Raw genomic sequence first — 14,649 nt, 5'->3', positions numbered from 1 at the left:
CCATTGTCGCTTAATGATTTTGTGCATGGGATTTGTAGTTTTAACTGTCCACATGGTCATTCGAGAATGATCTGCCACTAATGCATATAGTACATGGGATCTATCTACAGTTATACTCTGGCAAAGTCCAATTGTCCTTCTCAAAGCCATCCTCTGTCCTCCTTAGAGGACATGTTGACTCTTTCATAGATTTTACATTGGTCTGTAACCATTAGCTTTGTTGATGGTTCTTCTACATCAGTGTTGTTTTATAAATTAGGACATCCAGCTTTCTATGATACCTGTAAACAGCCTTATCATAACTTTTATATAGGAAGTAATAAATGGTAACACAGAGAAATTACTAAGATGGGAATTCTATTTCACATGAGATCTTGCTATGAGTGACCAATCAGAATCTACTTATTTATTTAGCACCTTCTATCCTTCACCTTCTTCCTTTCTATCAGTGTTTGATAACTTTGTTTTGCTTTTTTTTTTTATCAGGAATTGGATCAAGTGATTTAGAGGTATGGGTACTACTAAAAGGCGGCAAACTAAAAAAAAAAGGCTGGAGGAGGGCACTGATAAATGTATTCCTATGGTAAATAAAATAACAAATGTTAAAAGGAAACTGATGTGGCTTAACAGCAAAGTCAAATTTGAAATGGCAAAAAAAAAGGAGGGCATACAAAGTGTTTAAGCAAGATGGGACACCCAAATAATTTGCCACATATAAAGAATGTAATAAGAAATGTAAAAATACAATCAAGAAGGCTAAATTTGAGACTGAACATAAAATGGTACTCTTTACTTAGAAGGGCGCCCATCTCGGCCATCTCGGGCATTGAATGCACTAAAAAATCAGGTGCGATGCGACAGACGAGATGCCCGAGATTTCCCATAGGGAACAATGTTAAATGTCTCAATTGACCCGATTTTCCTGTTCAATGCCTCAATTGACCCAATTTTTCCATAGGAAACAATGTTAAATGGGCCACAGGTATCCGCGTCCCCTCGCGGGCTTCACAGCTGTCCGCGTACCCTCGCGGGGCTCGCTGCGCTCGCCACGCTTCGGGCGCGGTGGCTCGCTGCGCTCGCCACACTTTCTATTCTCAACTCCACGCCGACGTGGATAGTGGGGGTATGAAAAGGTCGTAGGACGCGTACCGCCGCCCCTCGCGGGCTCGCTGCGCTCGCCACGCATCGGGTTGACGTTGATCGTGGGGTGGCGTTAACAATTCGGGTGGCCATTATACACTTCAGGGTGCCTATTTGGCCTCTGTGGCCCATTTAACATTGTTTCCTATGGAAAAATCGGGTCAATTGAGGCATTGAACAGGAAAATTGGGTCAATTGAGACATTTAACATTGTTCCCTATGGGAAATCTCGGGCATCTCGTCGGTTGATCGCACCCGATTTTTTAGTGCATTCAATGCCCGAGATGCCCGAGATTTTTTACTAACGATGCCCACGATCAAAATCGTGGGCGCCCTTCTAAGTAAAGAGTACCCATAAAATAGCCACAGATAGCAAATCTAATCCCAAAAAAATCTACAGTTACAGTATATAAACCGGGGAAATGGTTAAGGAATGAAAATATTGGCCCACTCAAAAAGAAGGAAAAGAGAAAGCGGAATTATTCAATGAATTTTTTGCATTTACAAGGGAGAATCTTCAGAAGATCTCCCACAGATTAAATGCTCCGCTCTTGATTGCTCCCAAACTGTATGTTTGAGTGAGGAAATAGTCAAAAATAGATTACAGAACCTAAATAGTAAAAAATCTCCTGGCCTGGACGCAGGGCCGGTGCTAGGGTGTCCGGCGCCCTCCTGCAAACCATACATTTTGCGCCCTTCCACATTGCCATTGCAACAAGCTGCAGCCCAATTTGTTCGTCGGGAGGCTTGCCACCTAGCAACAGCTGGTGGGTTAGGGTGGCAAGCCTCCCGAATGCGCAGAAAGGTAAAGTGAAAATAATTTTTTACTTACCTTTCCCCTGCTCTAGGGAGCGGGTCCGGGTGCCGGGCGCGTGCACGCGCCGGGCGCGCGCACGCTGGTCACGTGCACGCTCGCGCTCTCCTGAGCCCGGGATCCCGCCCCCTAGCTTTAGTTTTTTCTTCAGCGTGACAGAGATGGAGGACTCTGTGTCTGTCTCAGCAACAGACACACTGTACAAGTCCCCATCTGTCAGCAAGTGGGCAAAAATGCCTAGAAAGAGGAGGCAACAACTGTCTGAGGACAGTTCCTCCTCAGAAGATAATATTATTATTAAGAGAAAAAAGTGCACAGTCCCTGTCAGCTCTGAGGGGAGCAGGGACAGCTCCCAGTCTGAGAGGGAGACACCTGGTGGTCAGCAACAGTCTCCCTCAGTGTTTCCTCAGAAAAAGGTGAGGAAACACACCACAAAAAAGAAACATACAGACAATGTTTCTCACAGAGACGCCCGTACGGGAGAATACGTCTCTTTCCCGGGTATTATAATTTTGCCCAGTTAGCATTCAGAACTGCTCTGGTAAAAGAGGATGAAATGGTTCTAAGAAGCCATACAGGCATACCAGATATACCAGCCCTATTTGCTCCCGAAATCGACCCGGCACTCAGCTCACTAATAGGGGAAAAAACCCAAAGTGACGCTAATGATAAGCTATTAAGGAAAATACAGCTGAAAGTGGCAGATGCAGCTGGTCCCCTACTCTTTGTCCTCGATAAGGCAGAAAAAGAGGGAGAATGTGGGGGTTCTCTAGATTCCCTAATAGCATCTAAGAACGCCCTCCTTAAGGCCATTAGCAGAGCCACTTTAATGATTGGCCAAACTTTTGATTATATATCAAATACCCGCAGAGTACGCTGGCTCACAAAGGCGGGTTTAACTAACCTCGCACCTAAGCCCGTGGAGGTACCCAACCTGGCAGATGGAGACCTGTTCGGTCCAGACTTCATTAATGAGGTTAAGATAAGATACAAAGCCCGTAGATCCTTCTCAGATCTCAAAGGCCCCCAATCCTCCAGAAGACCCTTTTCCCAAGAGGGTCGAGCTGCGTCAGCCAGTGGTTCGGCCCGAGACTACAGTGGCGCCACCAGAGGATCGAGAGGAGGCTCCTACAGGACAAGACCCACGAGAGGTGGAACGTCCTACAACAGGAACCCCTCAAGGAGAGATACAGGTTATGGTAAGTCCCGTACACATAACCCCCCACCTTGGCCTCTCACAAGCTGTAACAGTTTGGAAAACAATCTCCACAGACAAGTGGATTATGAAAATTATAGAGAAAGGGCTATCCCTACCTCTTATCCATTTTCCGCGCCAAGCATTTCCCTGTACAAGGAATTGCAGCCCACTGCTAGACGAAGTGTTGTCCATAGCACTATCCCAGGGCAAGATAGAATTAGCGGACAAAACCAAAAAAGGTTGGATCAGTCACCTTTTCCCTATAAGAAAAACAGATGGCACTTACAGACCCGTCCTGAATGTAAAAAACCTCAATCGCTTCATAAGAAGACGCACATTCAGGATGGAGGGCTTACCAGAAGTCCCATTCCTACTTTCCCAAAACGACTACTGTATCAAGGTAGACTTCAAAGAAGCCTTCCATTCGATACGGGTCTGCAAAAACCACAGAAGATTCCTAAGATTCTTCTGGAAGGACACACTATATCAATGGACGGTGATGGTCTTCGGGCTGTCGAACGCACCGTACACTTTTACTCGTCTGATGAAGGCGGTAGTGTCTCACCTCCGTCAGAAGGGCATCCGTTGCCTAATATATCTGGACGATCTACTTGTAGTTCACCCAGACAGAGAAACTCTCCTCTCACAACGGGATCTAACCACGACCCTTCTCCTAGATTTGGGCTTCACCATAAACTACCCCAAATCAATCCTGGTCCCATGTCAGTCAATAATATTCCTGGGATTCCTAATAGACTCCACTTCCTTCTCGATATCAGTCCCACCAGAGAAATGGACGGAAGTACAGACAGTAATTTCTCGTACCCTCCATCGCCAGCTGTCGATGAGGGACTTAGCGAAACTCATAGGGAAAATGAGAGCTCTGGGTCCCGGATTTCTGCAAGTCCCTCTCCTATGCAGATTTTCCCAATTCCTCCTAGGTAACCTACTCAGGAAGGGATTTTCCTGGAGAGAGAAAATCCAATTAACCCCCCCCAGTTCGAACAGAAATAGAGAACTGGAAAATTCTTCCCTTACCAACACCCAGACCTCTATTGGACCCAATACCAAACATAATAATTTCCTCAGACGCTTCCCTGACGGGTTGGGGGGCATGCACACAGAACAAAGCAATAAGGGGAGTTTGGTCCACCCAGGAAACCAGGTTCCACATAAATCTATTAGAGCTGAGGGCGGCCAAACTAGCACTACACTCCCTCATTCCTCCCCAATCTCAAGGGATTTCGGTACAGATCTGCTTAGACAACAGGACGGCAGTTTCGTACCTGAACAGGCTATTAGCAAACGCCAACTTATCTTCGGCATCAGTAACTCTAATCAATGCCTCTCTGAGACCCAGAACTAGGGCCAGATACCGAGCTATCATTAACGAATACAGTACATGGGTAGCTACTCGGTCTCAAGCCCTCTCTTCCAATACCCTCAACTTAGCCTTAGACTTCTTAGCAGCTAAGTTCGAAGCTGGCCTGGCATCTACTACCATACGCTCTTACGGCTCGGCCTTAGCATTATTGGTCCCCGGTCTTACAGAGAACAAGCTCTATCTACGTCTTCTGAAGGGAGCTTTCCTCTCCAGACCATGTGGTCCCCGCTACTCTAGCACATGGGACACCGAACCATTTTTACAATTCCTAGCCTCTATAGGCTCTACATCGGATATGGGTATGTTATCCAGAAAGCTAGCATCCCTACTAGCCTTAGCCTTTGCTGCGAGAGGCGCTGAACTCAGCCTCATACACATGTCAGACCCAAACCCCATTAGGCTTTCACATAATCCTAAAGGGTCACACAAAAACCAGCTCTCTAAGCAACCCGCTGGTAGAGTTTGACATACTGAAAGACCATTCAGATGAGGACCTGTGTCTAGTTACATGCTTGACACATTACCTCCAAATGACATCCCCGATTCGAGGCGTCCATTCCCAGTTATTCATTACATGCCGGAAACCCTTCCGTCCTGCTAGACCATCTACTATCCGTGGATGGATAGTAGCCGCAATGAACCTGGCCGGAATAGACACATCAACCTTCAAATGTCATTCAATTAGGGGCCCAGCCGTAACTTCCGCTGCAGCCAAGGGCTTACCTCTGCAATCGATAATGCAAGCTGCCCGTTGGTCATCCAGCCATACGTTTGTAAAACACTACTGGAGACCCACTGATCCTCAAAGGATCGAGTTCATTAGAGCAACCACCAGGTATGTGGTAGTCTACCCACCAGCTGTTGCTAGGTGGCAAGCCTCCCGACGAACAAACAGTAGTTTGCAGGAATCTATGACCTGCAAACTTCCTTTGTTCTAGGGAATAGGATTGCCACCTAGCAACAGCTCCCACCCAACCCACCCTAGACCTTGCTAGGTCCGTTGGTTACTCTAACTCAATTCTATAATCCTGTAATTCTCTTCTGCCCTTCCAGGCGCACCAAAAGGCCAGAAGAAGCCGCAGGCACAACCAGCTAAGGAGAACAAGTAGATCCGTCTGGCTCATCCGCCCACAGTTTCAAGTCGACCACTTGGTCCTTCTTATTGGACTCTACCTTCTATAGACCGTATTGCTGGTCCTAGTTAGTCCTTACTAGTTCTTGTTTCACTTACGTGATTATGTTCAGTAAAATCCTTCGTTGCACCTAATTCTCTTTGTCATTATTCCCTAATAGTTTGACTAAGGTGTTCCATCCAGATGTTCTAATTGGGATTGCCATCGGCGACCTTCCGAAAAAACTAAAGCTAGGGGGCGGGATCCCGGGCTCAGGAGAGCGCGAGCGTGCACGTGACCAGCGTGCGCGCGCGCGCCCGGCACCCGGACCCGCTCCCTAGAGCAGGGGAAAGGTAAGTGAAAAATTATTTTCACTTTACCTTTCTGCGCATTCGGGAGGCTTGCCACCCTAACCCACCAGCTGTTGCTAGGTGGCAATCCTATTCCCTAGAACAAAGGAAGTTTGCAGGTCATAGATTCCTGCAAACTACTGTTGTGGGAGCGTATGCAACATGCGATCCTATGGAGGATCTCGGGTGCATGTACATGTATGCATACACCATCTCAGTGCTGTTTCTGCAAAATGTTGCAGGCACTAAAGGTGCCCATACACACTGCGAGAATCGCATACGTTATGTGCTAGATCACATTGCACAGCATGCATGCAATGTGTGTGCAATGCGATCTGAAAGCTGTACAAAAAGTATGTGCAGCACATACTTTTTTTACTGTGTGATGCGATGCCCGTGGGAGCGCACATGGCATCGCATGCTGCTATTATTAAACCCAGCCCATTATTTAAAAAGTGTCTAAATTAATATAAAAAAATCTAAAATGTGTTATAAACATGTATAATAAAAGACTCACTGTTCTTTTGCTGTTTAACTCTTGTGCAGTCCCTCCTCTTCTATCTGCGTAGGCAGGATGCTGAGGACACCATTACACCCCTCTCGTGACTGAGGGGGAAAGGAAGGAGGAGATGGAAGAAGGGGGAGGAGATAGAGGGGGCGGAGTGTTGAGGACTGGCAGTGGCACTGGCACAGCACACTGAGAAGAGGGAAGGAAGGGGAGGTGGCTCTGCTGCCTGTTCGTCATTTGATTGACAGCTGACAGGCGCAGGGAGAAATGGGTAGGGGGCGGATCCGGACATGACATGTCATCCAGGCATTCACAGACAGCGCTACATGCCTCAGCGCAAGTGTCCGTGAGGAAGAGGGGGCAGGTCGCAGGAGGAAGACAGTGTGTGCACGGTGCAGGGAGCTGCTCAGCCTCTCCATACTGCCGTCTGCTGTCAGACAGGCACTGCGGGTGGTGTGCAGGCTGTGTGCACTTGTGGTGCAGGGAGCAGCTCTTTATACTGCCGCCCGCCTGCTTTCAGACAGGCGCTGCGGGGGGCGGCGTGCAGGAGGCAGTGACAGTGAGGGCTGAGGCAGCTTTAGCAGAGCAGGGAGAGAGACAGCGCCTTTTCAGCATGGCGCCTCCCTGCTTTGCAGGAGCTGCTGAGTGGGTAGCACCGGCCCTGCCTGGACGATATACATCCTAGGATACTAAAAGAAAAACTAACCCTGAAAATTATAGACAAGTCAGCCTTACATCCATTGTGGGGAAAATATTAGAAGGAATAATGGGGCAGATGTATTAAGCCTGGCGAAGAGATAAACTGGAGATAAAGTGGAGAAAAAAGTGGTAGGAGATAACACACCCGCCAATCAGCAGTGTTTTAAATATGACAGTTGGAAGTTGATTGGCTGGTGCGTTATCTCCTTCCACTTTTTCTCCAGTTTATCTCTTCGCCAGGCTTAATACATCTGCCCCAGTAAGAGCTAGTATCCAAAATGTCTTAGAACAGGAGAAGGTGATAAGTAAAGCTCAGCATAGGTTTGGCAAAGATAGGTCAGACTAATTGTATTCGCTTCTATGAGGAAGTCAGTAGGGGGCTGGACTTAGAAAAATCTGTTGATGTAATACTTCTTGTTTCGCTAAAGCTTAATAAAACTAGGTCATTTAGGGTTAGGAGATAAAATTTGTAATTTGATTAAAAACTGGTTGCACGGCGTGGCCTGACCAGCAGAGAGGATAGCAGCGTCTCTCCATAGCTCCTGCTGAACTTCCCTCAAACATCCAGCTTTAAGCTTCCCCGCTGCTGACTCTGCCCTGTTTCCCCTGCATGCCCTACATTAGACACCCAGGGAGAGGACTGGTAAGTGCCGCGGAGCCGGGGGACCTGGTAACAGGTCCCTGCAGGTTGTGGCCTACCTGGTCTGAGAAGCCGGGGCCTCAATTAAGAGACTCTGCCTGCTCCTGAGCTCCGTGGCGGGAATCGCGGGCGTTCGGGACCGCGTTTGAAGCCGGCGCTATCATCACTGAAGTGCGGAGCCCCCCCTGAGCCCTCCGCCGCTACTGATTGCTACCCCGCTGGTACTTACTGCGGGAGAAGAGGTGTTTGGAGCTCCGTTCCCTCCTGTGTGCACTTCGGCGGCGGCCATCTTGGAAACCCAGCACAAGAATCCTGTGTGCTGCAGCGGATGCTCCTGAGCCTCCAGTCAAAGGAGCTCTCAGGTACTGTGAGGGGCTGGCCGTGGGGGACGCCTGGAGAAGAGTAGTGGAGGTCCCTGGGGTGCAGGCTGGAGCCCACTGAGAGCAGGCAGCCATAACATAAGGGGAGACACTAGGTGTCCAGAAATACTCCCCCTACCTGTGGTGAGGGCACAAGGGTGCTGGGAACATTCACATACACCATTAGAGGTGTAACACCCACCTCAACCCTGCAATACCCTGGAAGTGCTCTGACCTCCTAACATACAACTACCCCCTAATCCACACCTAGAAACATATCAGGTGCAAAGTAAATCAGTAAATAAGCACGGATCCACCAACTTTCTATAAATCTACTGCTCTGCTATTGCTCAGGGACAACACCTTTCCTTATACAAGAGCGCCACCTGGTGCTTCATTCCTAATTTGGCATCTTTCATCTTAAAACACTAACTACAATGCCTGTGATGTAATCGCTAAGGTGACCCCCTCCCAGAAATGAGATGAGACGCTGCTGAGTCCTATGCGTGCGTAGGCCTCTTTCTACCTGGGGGATGTGACCGACGGTCATACATGATGCAAAGCACACGCAAAGTCTGACCTACTGCTTCATTACCTGAACTCTGTATATCACGTTAGCTCCTCCAGGGCTAAAAATCACATGGGTAAACGTGGGAAAAGCCTCTCAAAGGTAAATACCCCTAAAGGCCCAAGCTCCACCCCTCAGCCTGACCTGCGTCACTTCCTGAGATCTCCTGAACCTCAAACGACTCCATTAGACGATACTCCGTGTCTATCTACCCCCACTACCTCCCCACCTCCGTGCCCCTCCTCACAGGGAGCAAATACAGAAATGGCCTCCGATGGAGCTCCTGACCTTCCCGCAATAATGCTACTCCTTAAATCGTTACCAACGAAACAGGAGCTACCATCAAAAAAAGACTTTGAGTTACTTGAGAAACGCCTCCAAGAAACAGTTCGCAAAGAGGTAGCGGAGCTTAAAACAGACATATCTGTGCTATCAAACAGACTAACTCTTGTGGAAGAGAGCAAGGACGCCCTGTCTGAAGAACTACATGCCCTAAGAGACACAGTACGGCTCCAAGCCACGGGGATATTAACCTTACAACAGCAACTGAATGAAATGGACAACAGAGGGCGTAGAAACAATTTGAGAGTCCGAGGTTTACCAGAAGACATCCCAACCCAGAGCTTGACTGATGTTTTGACCAAGATCTTTAATGAAATCCTGGAAGGCGACCCGAGCTCCAGTATTACATTTGACAGAGCACACAGAGCATTGAAACCTAGGGGAGACCCCTTGGCAAAGCCCAGAGACGTGATATGCAGACTTCACTACTATTCTCAGAAAGAGGAAATACTGCGTAAGCTCCGTAATCTAGATGAAGCGGACTTTAACGGTAACAAGATCCAAATATTTCAAGATCTATCGTGGCGCACCCTACAGCTCCGCCGCCTACTTAGACCTCTGACAGAAGCTTTGCGCTCAAAGGACAGGAAGTACAAATGGTTGTTCCCGTTTGGCTTACAATCAACTTATAACGGCAAATCTGCAATATTTCGGGACCGCCCTGATTTAGACAACTTTTGTACAGTGCTAGAAATACCCGATCCAGACCTATCCAACTGGGATGAAACCTATTTGATCCCTCCACCTCCCAGATCTGATCCCACCGAGAGGGACTTCCAACCGACCCGTAGTTCCAGACGTCAGCAGAGGAGGAGACTCCAAAATGAACCACAAGAAGTCACTTGACTTTCATTATAACCAGGTTTAATTTTTTCTTCTTACTCTTGATATGTTTGCCTGAATAAGCTGGTGATTCATCCCAATCACCTAGTAAACTTAGGGACTTGTGCATCATATTGTTAAAAGGGACATCGATCGGGATCAGTTGGCTATGGTTCTGATACGTGTTCATAGTAACCCCTTACTGTTATAGTCTAGGTTAAAGTTATCAAAGTTCTAATTGAGGTGAGGACTGTTTACTCACCTTTTTTACAGAGTTCAGATAAGTCGTTCTCTCCGCTGGTTGGGTGGACGATTTACGATAGTGTTTCCAATCTCAAAACCGGTCAGAATGCTAGCTTAGTCAACCACCTTATAGTCTTTGTTCAATGCCTTCACTGCCCTTCTACCTCAGAGAAGATATTAATATGTCTCTCTTACACCGAGGTTTGAACAATAGACTCCTAATGTTTTTTGTTGCTTTGTTACTCACTTTCTATTCTACTGCCTCTCTGATTTCCTCCTCTGACTCTACCTCCCCCTTCTGTCCTTCCCCCTACTCCATCCCGCCACCTTATTCCCGGGAGCCACTCTTGCAACCACCACTACCAGTCACGCTGTGCCTAAATCATTATCTAGAACCCTGGATCACAGCCGAGAACTCCTCTGACCCCCTATGTGATGAATCCAACTCTTAAAATTATATCTATCAATGCTAAGGGTTTGAATGTTCCAGAAAAAAGATCCAGAGTCCTAAGAGAGCTTAGAACGGACAAAGCAGACATTGCCTTTATCCAGGAAACCCACTTTCAGGAGGGCAGAGCACCAACTTTACGCAACCGAGACTATACTGACTCATACTACAGCAACAACAGCCTGGGTAGGACACTGGGAGTGGCAATACTTTTTCATCGTAAACTCTCCCCATCTAATGTGGAAACCCATGTTTTAGCTGAGGGACGGGGCTTATTAATTAAATGTAAAATATCCAACCAAACTTTTACATTTGTAAACTTATATGCTCCAAACTCTAATCAACATTCCTTTATTGACAACATGCTCAACCAGATATATGCCCTGAAGGCAGGTGTTATGATTATCGGGGGGGACCTAAATTGGCTAATGCATCCATCACTAGATTCATCCTCTTCCCACTCGAATCGGCCAGACAAATGGCACTGCAAAGTATGCCGGTCCTTACATGAACACCAACTTGTTGACACTTGGAGGTTACGTCATCCAACGGATCGTGACTACACCTTCTACTCACATCCTCATGACACCTACACTAGGATAGACTACCTCTTAATAGACCACCAGCACCTACATATGTTGGTTGATGTGGAAATCGGACATATCACATGGTCAGACCATGCCCCCGTCTCCCTTACCCTTAAGTTTTCCCAAAACCAACCCACTTTCCGCACATGGCGACTAAATGAACTTCTTCTTCAAGACTCCTATTGCACTGACCAATTAAAACAATGTATTGTTGAATATATCAAGCTCAACGACACTCCTGACACCTCAGCGGTTACATTGTGGGAAGCACACAAATGTGTCATTAGAGGGAAACTAATCCAACTCGGCACATATGTTAAAAAACAAAAAGAGGAACAAAAAAAAAGGTTGTTGCAAACAATCCATAATCTAGAAACCAAACATAAGTCCTCCCAATCGCATGAAGTACTCCAAGAACTTACTGAAACTAGACACGCCCTTAACAAACTCATGTCAGATCAGATTAAAATGGACTACACTAAATGTAGAAGCCGCTTTTTCCAGTGGGGCAACAAACCTAGTAAAATGCTGGCAAAAGCACTGAGGGCGCAAAGGGCCTCCATGCATATACAAGAGGTTGGAGATGACAGTGGACAGAAATGCCACCTGACATCTGACATTGCGAAGGCATTCCAGACCTATTACTCCAAACTCTATAACCTGATGGATGGCTCTCCTGATGCCTCCAGTCAAATAACCGATGACACACTCCTGACCTACCTCAGGAACTCGGCTTTTCCAAAGATCTCAGAGGTTGAGGCGAACCACCTAGACAGGTCTTTCACTCAAGAGGAACTGAATGAGGCGATTAAGCGCACGCCATCAGGGAAAAGTCCAGGGCCAGATGGCCTCCCGATCACATACTACAAAACTTTTAGTGAATCCTTGCTGCCCATTATGCTCCGAGCTTTTAATGCAATAACAGATACAATGTCTTTCTCAGCCCAGTCACTAGAAGCCTATATCACCGTAATACCCAAAGAAGATAAAGACCCTTCCCTCTGCCCCAGCTACAGACCCATCTCCCTTCTAAATGTTGACCTAAAATTATATGCTAAACTAATTTCTAACAGACTAAAGCTACTGTTACCTGACCTAATCCATACTGACCAGGTGGGCTTTGTGCTGGGGCGAGAAGCTCGTGACAACACCACCAAGATGTTAAACCTAATCCATCAGTCAACCCAGTCCTCTGCCCATACAATGCTACTATCCACCGATGCCGAAAAGGCATTTGATCGAGTAAACTGGAAATTTATGAAATGCCTACTCGAACACATAGGATTAAAGCCCACCTCCCTACATAGGATACTGGCACTCTACAGTAATCCCACCGCCAGAATTAAGGTCAATGGAAGCCTATCAGACCCAGTGATTATTTCGAATGGAACACGTCAAGGCTGCCCATTGTCCCCCTTGATTTTCGTTCTATGCATGGAGGCCCTAGCAAGATCCATTCGTGCAAACCCTAACATTGCAGGTTTGCGGTTAGCAGATACGGAATACAAACTAGCATTATTTGCCGACGACCTCTTAGCAATTATTACCAACCCAAGGGTCTCCCTACCAAACCTAATGAAGGAGTTCATTTTAAAATCAATTATAGCAAATCGACTGCTCTTAACCTCACCATCCCCCCAGACACACAAACTCATCTGCAGCAGAGGTTCCCATTTAGATGGAACCCCACATACATCAAGTATCTAGGGGTTCTCCTTCCGAAACATCTCATATCGACATACTCTCTAAACCTCAACCCGACAATTACCAAACTCCGACACGAACTTTCCTTATGGTCTTCCAAAGGCATATCTTGGTTGGGGAGGATCAATGTAATAAAAATGAATGTTTTACCCCGTATCCTCTATCTACTACAGGCACTGCCGGTTCTAATCCCCAGGGGCTGGTTCGTAGAACTTCACCGGATGGTCCGAAATTTTGTATGGAGTGGTAGATCCCCCCGATTCAGACAGGATTACTTATATAGAAGGAAACATTTGGGGGGCTTCCAACTCCCCCATTTTGAAACTTATTATGTAGCCATTCTGCTAAACAGAATTTACGAATGGGCCAATCCTAAAACAACAAGACAATGGGTGACCATAGAGAACTCATTTTATAAGACTCCCCTGGGGATTGTGCCATGGCTGCCCCGCATACCCAAGATCATACACCCGACTATAGGCCCAACCCTTGAAATATGGAAATGAAATAGAAGCAAGAAGTACATTTCATCAGTATACTCCCCTATGACACCATTGTTTGATAATCCGAAGTTCTTACCAGGAGACTCCAAAATGGCTTTCAAGTCATGGCGTGAGGCAGGTATCTCGAGATTGGGCCAACTATACAATTCTTCGGGGGTGCTGCCATTCCCAGAGGTCCAATCCAAGTGGCTCCTCCCCAATAAGGAAATTTGGAGATACCTCCAAGTCAAACATTTCCTCCAGTCTAAGGAAATGAAGGAGGCAGGCTCTAGAGACCTAACGCCTTTTGAACAACTAGTTTGTTCACAGAACATGTCAGCGCATACTACATCACACATATACAAATACCTAATTGAAAACCAATTCTCCACTTTACCAAAATTTACCACAGACTGGGAGAACGACCTGAACCTGACAATTAGCGGGTCACAGTGGACTTCCATTTTTGAGAAGTCATGGAGTAGCTCCACTAACATACTCACTTTAGAAACCCACTTCAAAGTTATTTCCCGTTAGTACCGCTGCCCATCCATGCTCTCCAAGATGTTCCCGGGGGTCTCGGCAACTTGTTGGAGATGTGGTTCTGATCTTGGCTCCCCAGTACACATTTGGTGGACATGCCCGACTTTACGGCCCTTCTGGAACAATATGATCGAGATCTCAAAAGAAATACTGGGTCCAGAGATCCCAGACAGTCCAGAATTCTGGCTACTCAACCTACACTCCTCTCCCTTATCAAAATATAAAAAATCTGTACTGAAATATCTCAATAGCGCAGCGAAGGCAGTCATACCAGTCCATTGGAGATCCACCTCTCCACCATCCCTCTTAAACTGGTTCCAAAGAATAGAGCTTTACAGATCAATGGATGACATTATAATGTCCTCCCCAGACAAATTCCAAACATATTCCATGATCTGGCTCCCTTGGCTAGAATTCTGTGAGACAGACAAATACAAAAATATCGTTAACAAGCCTCAACCTCCGTCCTGAGCCCAAGCACACAAATAGGAAACGGCGCAATCCCCGCCAGATGCTTTAGCTGGTTCCCACACCCAACTTCTTCCCCTTCCCCTTATTCTCTCTTTCTTTCTTTCCCCCCTTCTCCTTCCTACATAATATATTACTGAGACATATTTTCTGTTAAAACTGCACACAGCAAGTTCATGCTTAAAATGTTTATTGGGAGTTATACTCAAACGTAACGCTACCCTCCATGTCACATTCC

At 46.8% G+C, this 14,649-nt stretch overlaps 1 protein-coding gene across 1 annotated transcript; it reads left to right on the top strand.

Annotated features, from left to right (window-relative positions):
• Positions 1-2,115: 2,115 nt before the first annotated feature.
• LOC146062895 (uncharacterized) lies at positions 2,116-5,791 on the top strand. The gene is made up of 3 exons (XM_083174901.1): positions 2,116-2,370; positions 2,475-3,153; positions 5,590-5,791. The coding sequence occupies exons 1-3, from the start codon at positions 2,116-2,118 to the stop codon at positions 5,643-5,645; spliced, it is 990 nt and encodes a 329-aa protein (XP_083031027.1). The 3' UTR covers positions 5,646-5,791.
• The last annotated feature ends 8,858 nt before the right edge of the window (positions 5,792-14,649 follow it).

This window comes from Crinia signifera, chromosome 3, assembly GCF_055691185.1.
Source record: "Crinia signifera chromosome 3, ASM5569118v1, whole genome shotgun sequence".
NCBI lineage: Eukaryota > Metazoa > Chordata > Amphibia > Anura > Myobatrachidae > Crinia > Crinia signifera.
The sequence above is the reverse complement of the archived record's forward strand: the minus strand, read 5'-3'. Positions and strand labels throughout refer to the sequence as shown.

Bases quoted from the DNA above. Each gene is read 5' to 3' on its own strand.
- LOC146062895 (XM_083174901.1), top strand. From the start codon at position 2,116: ATGGAGGACTCTGTGTCTGTCTCAGCAACAGACACACTGTACAAGTCC. The intron at 2,371-2,474 runs GTGAGGAAACAC...AATTTTGCCCAG, and splicing joins CAGTGTTTCCTCAGAAAAAG to TTAGCATTCAGAACTGCTCT. The intron at 3,154-5,589 runs GTAAGTCCCGTA...CTGCCCTTCCAG, and splicing joins AAGGAGAGATACAGGTTATG to GCGCACCAAAAGGCCAGAAG.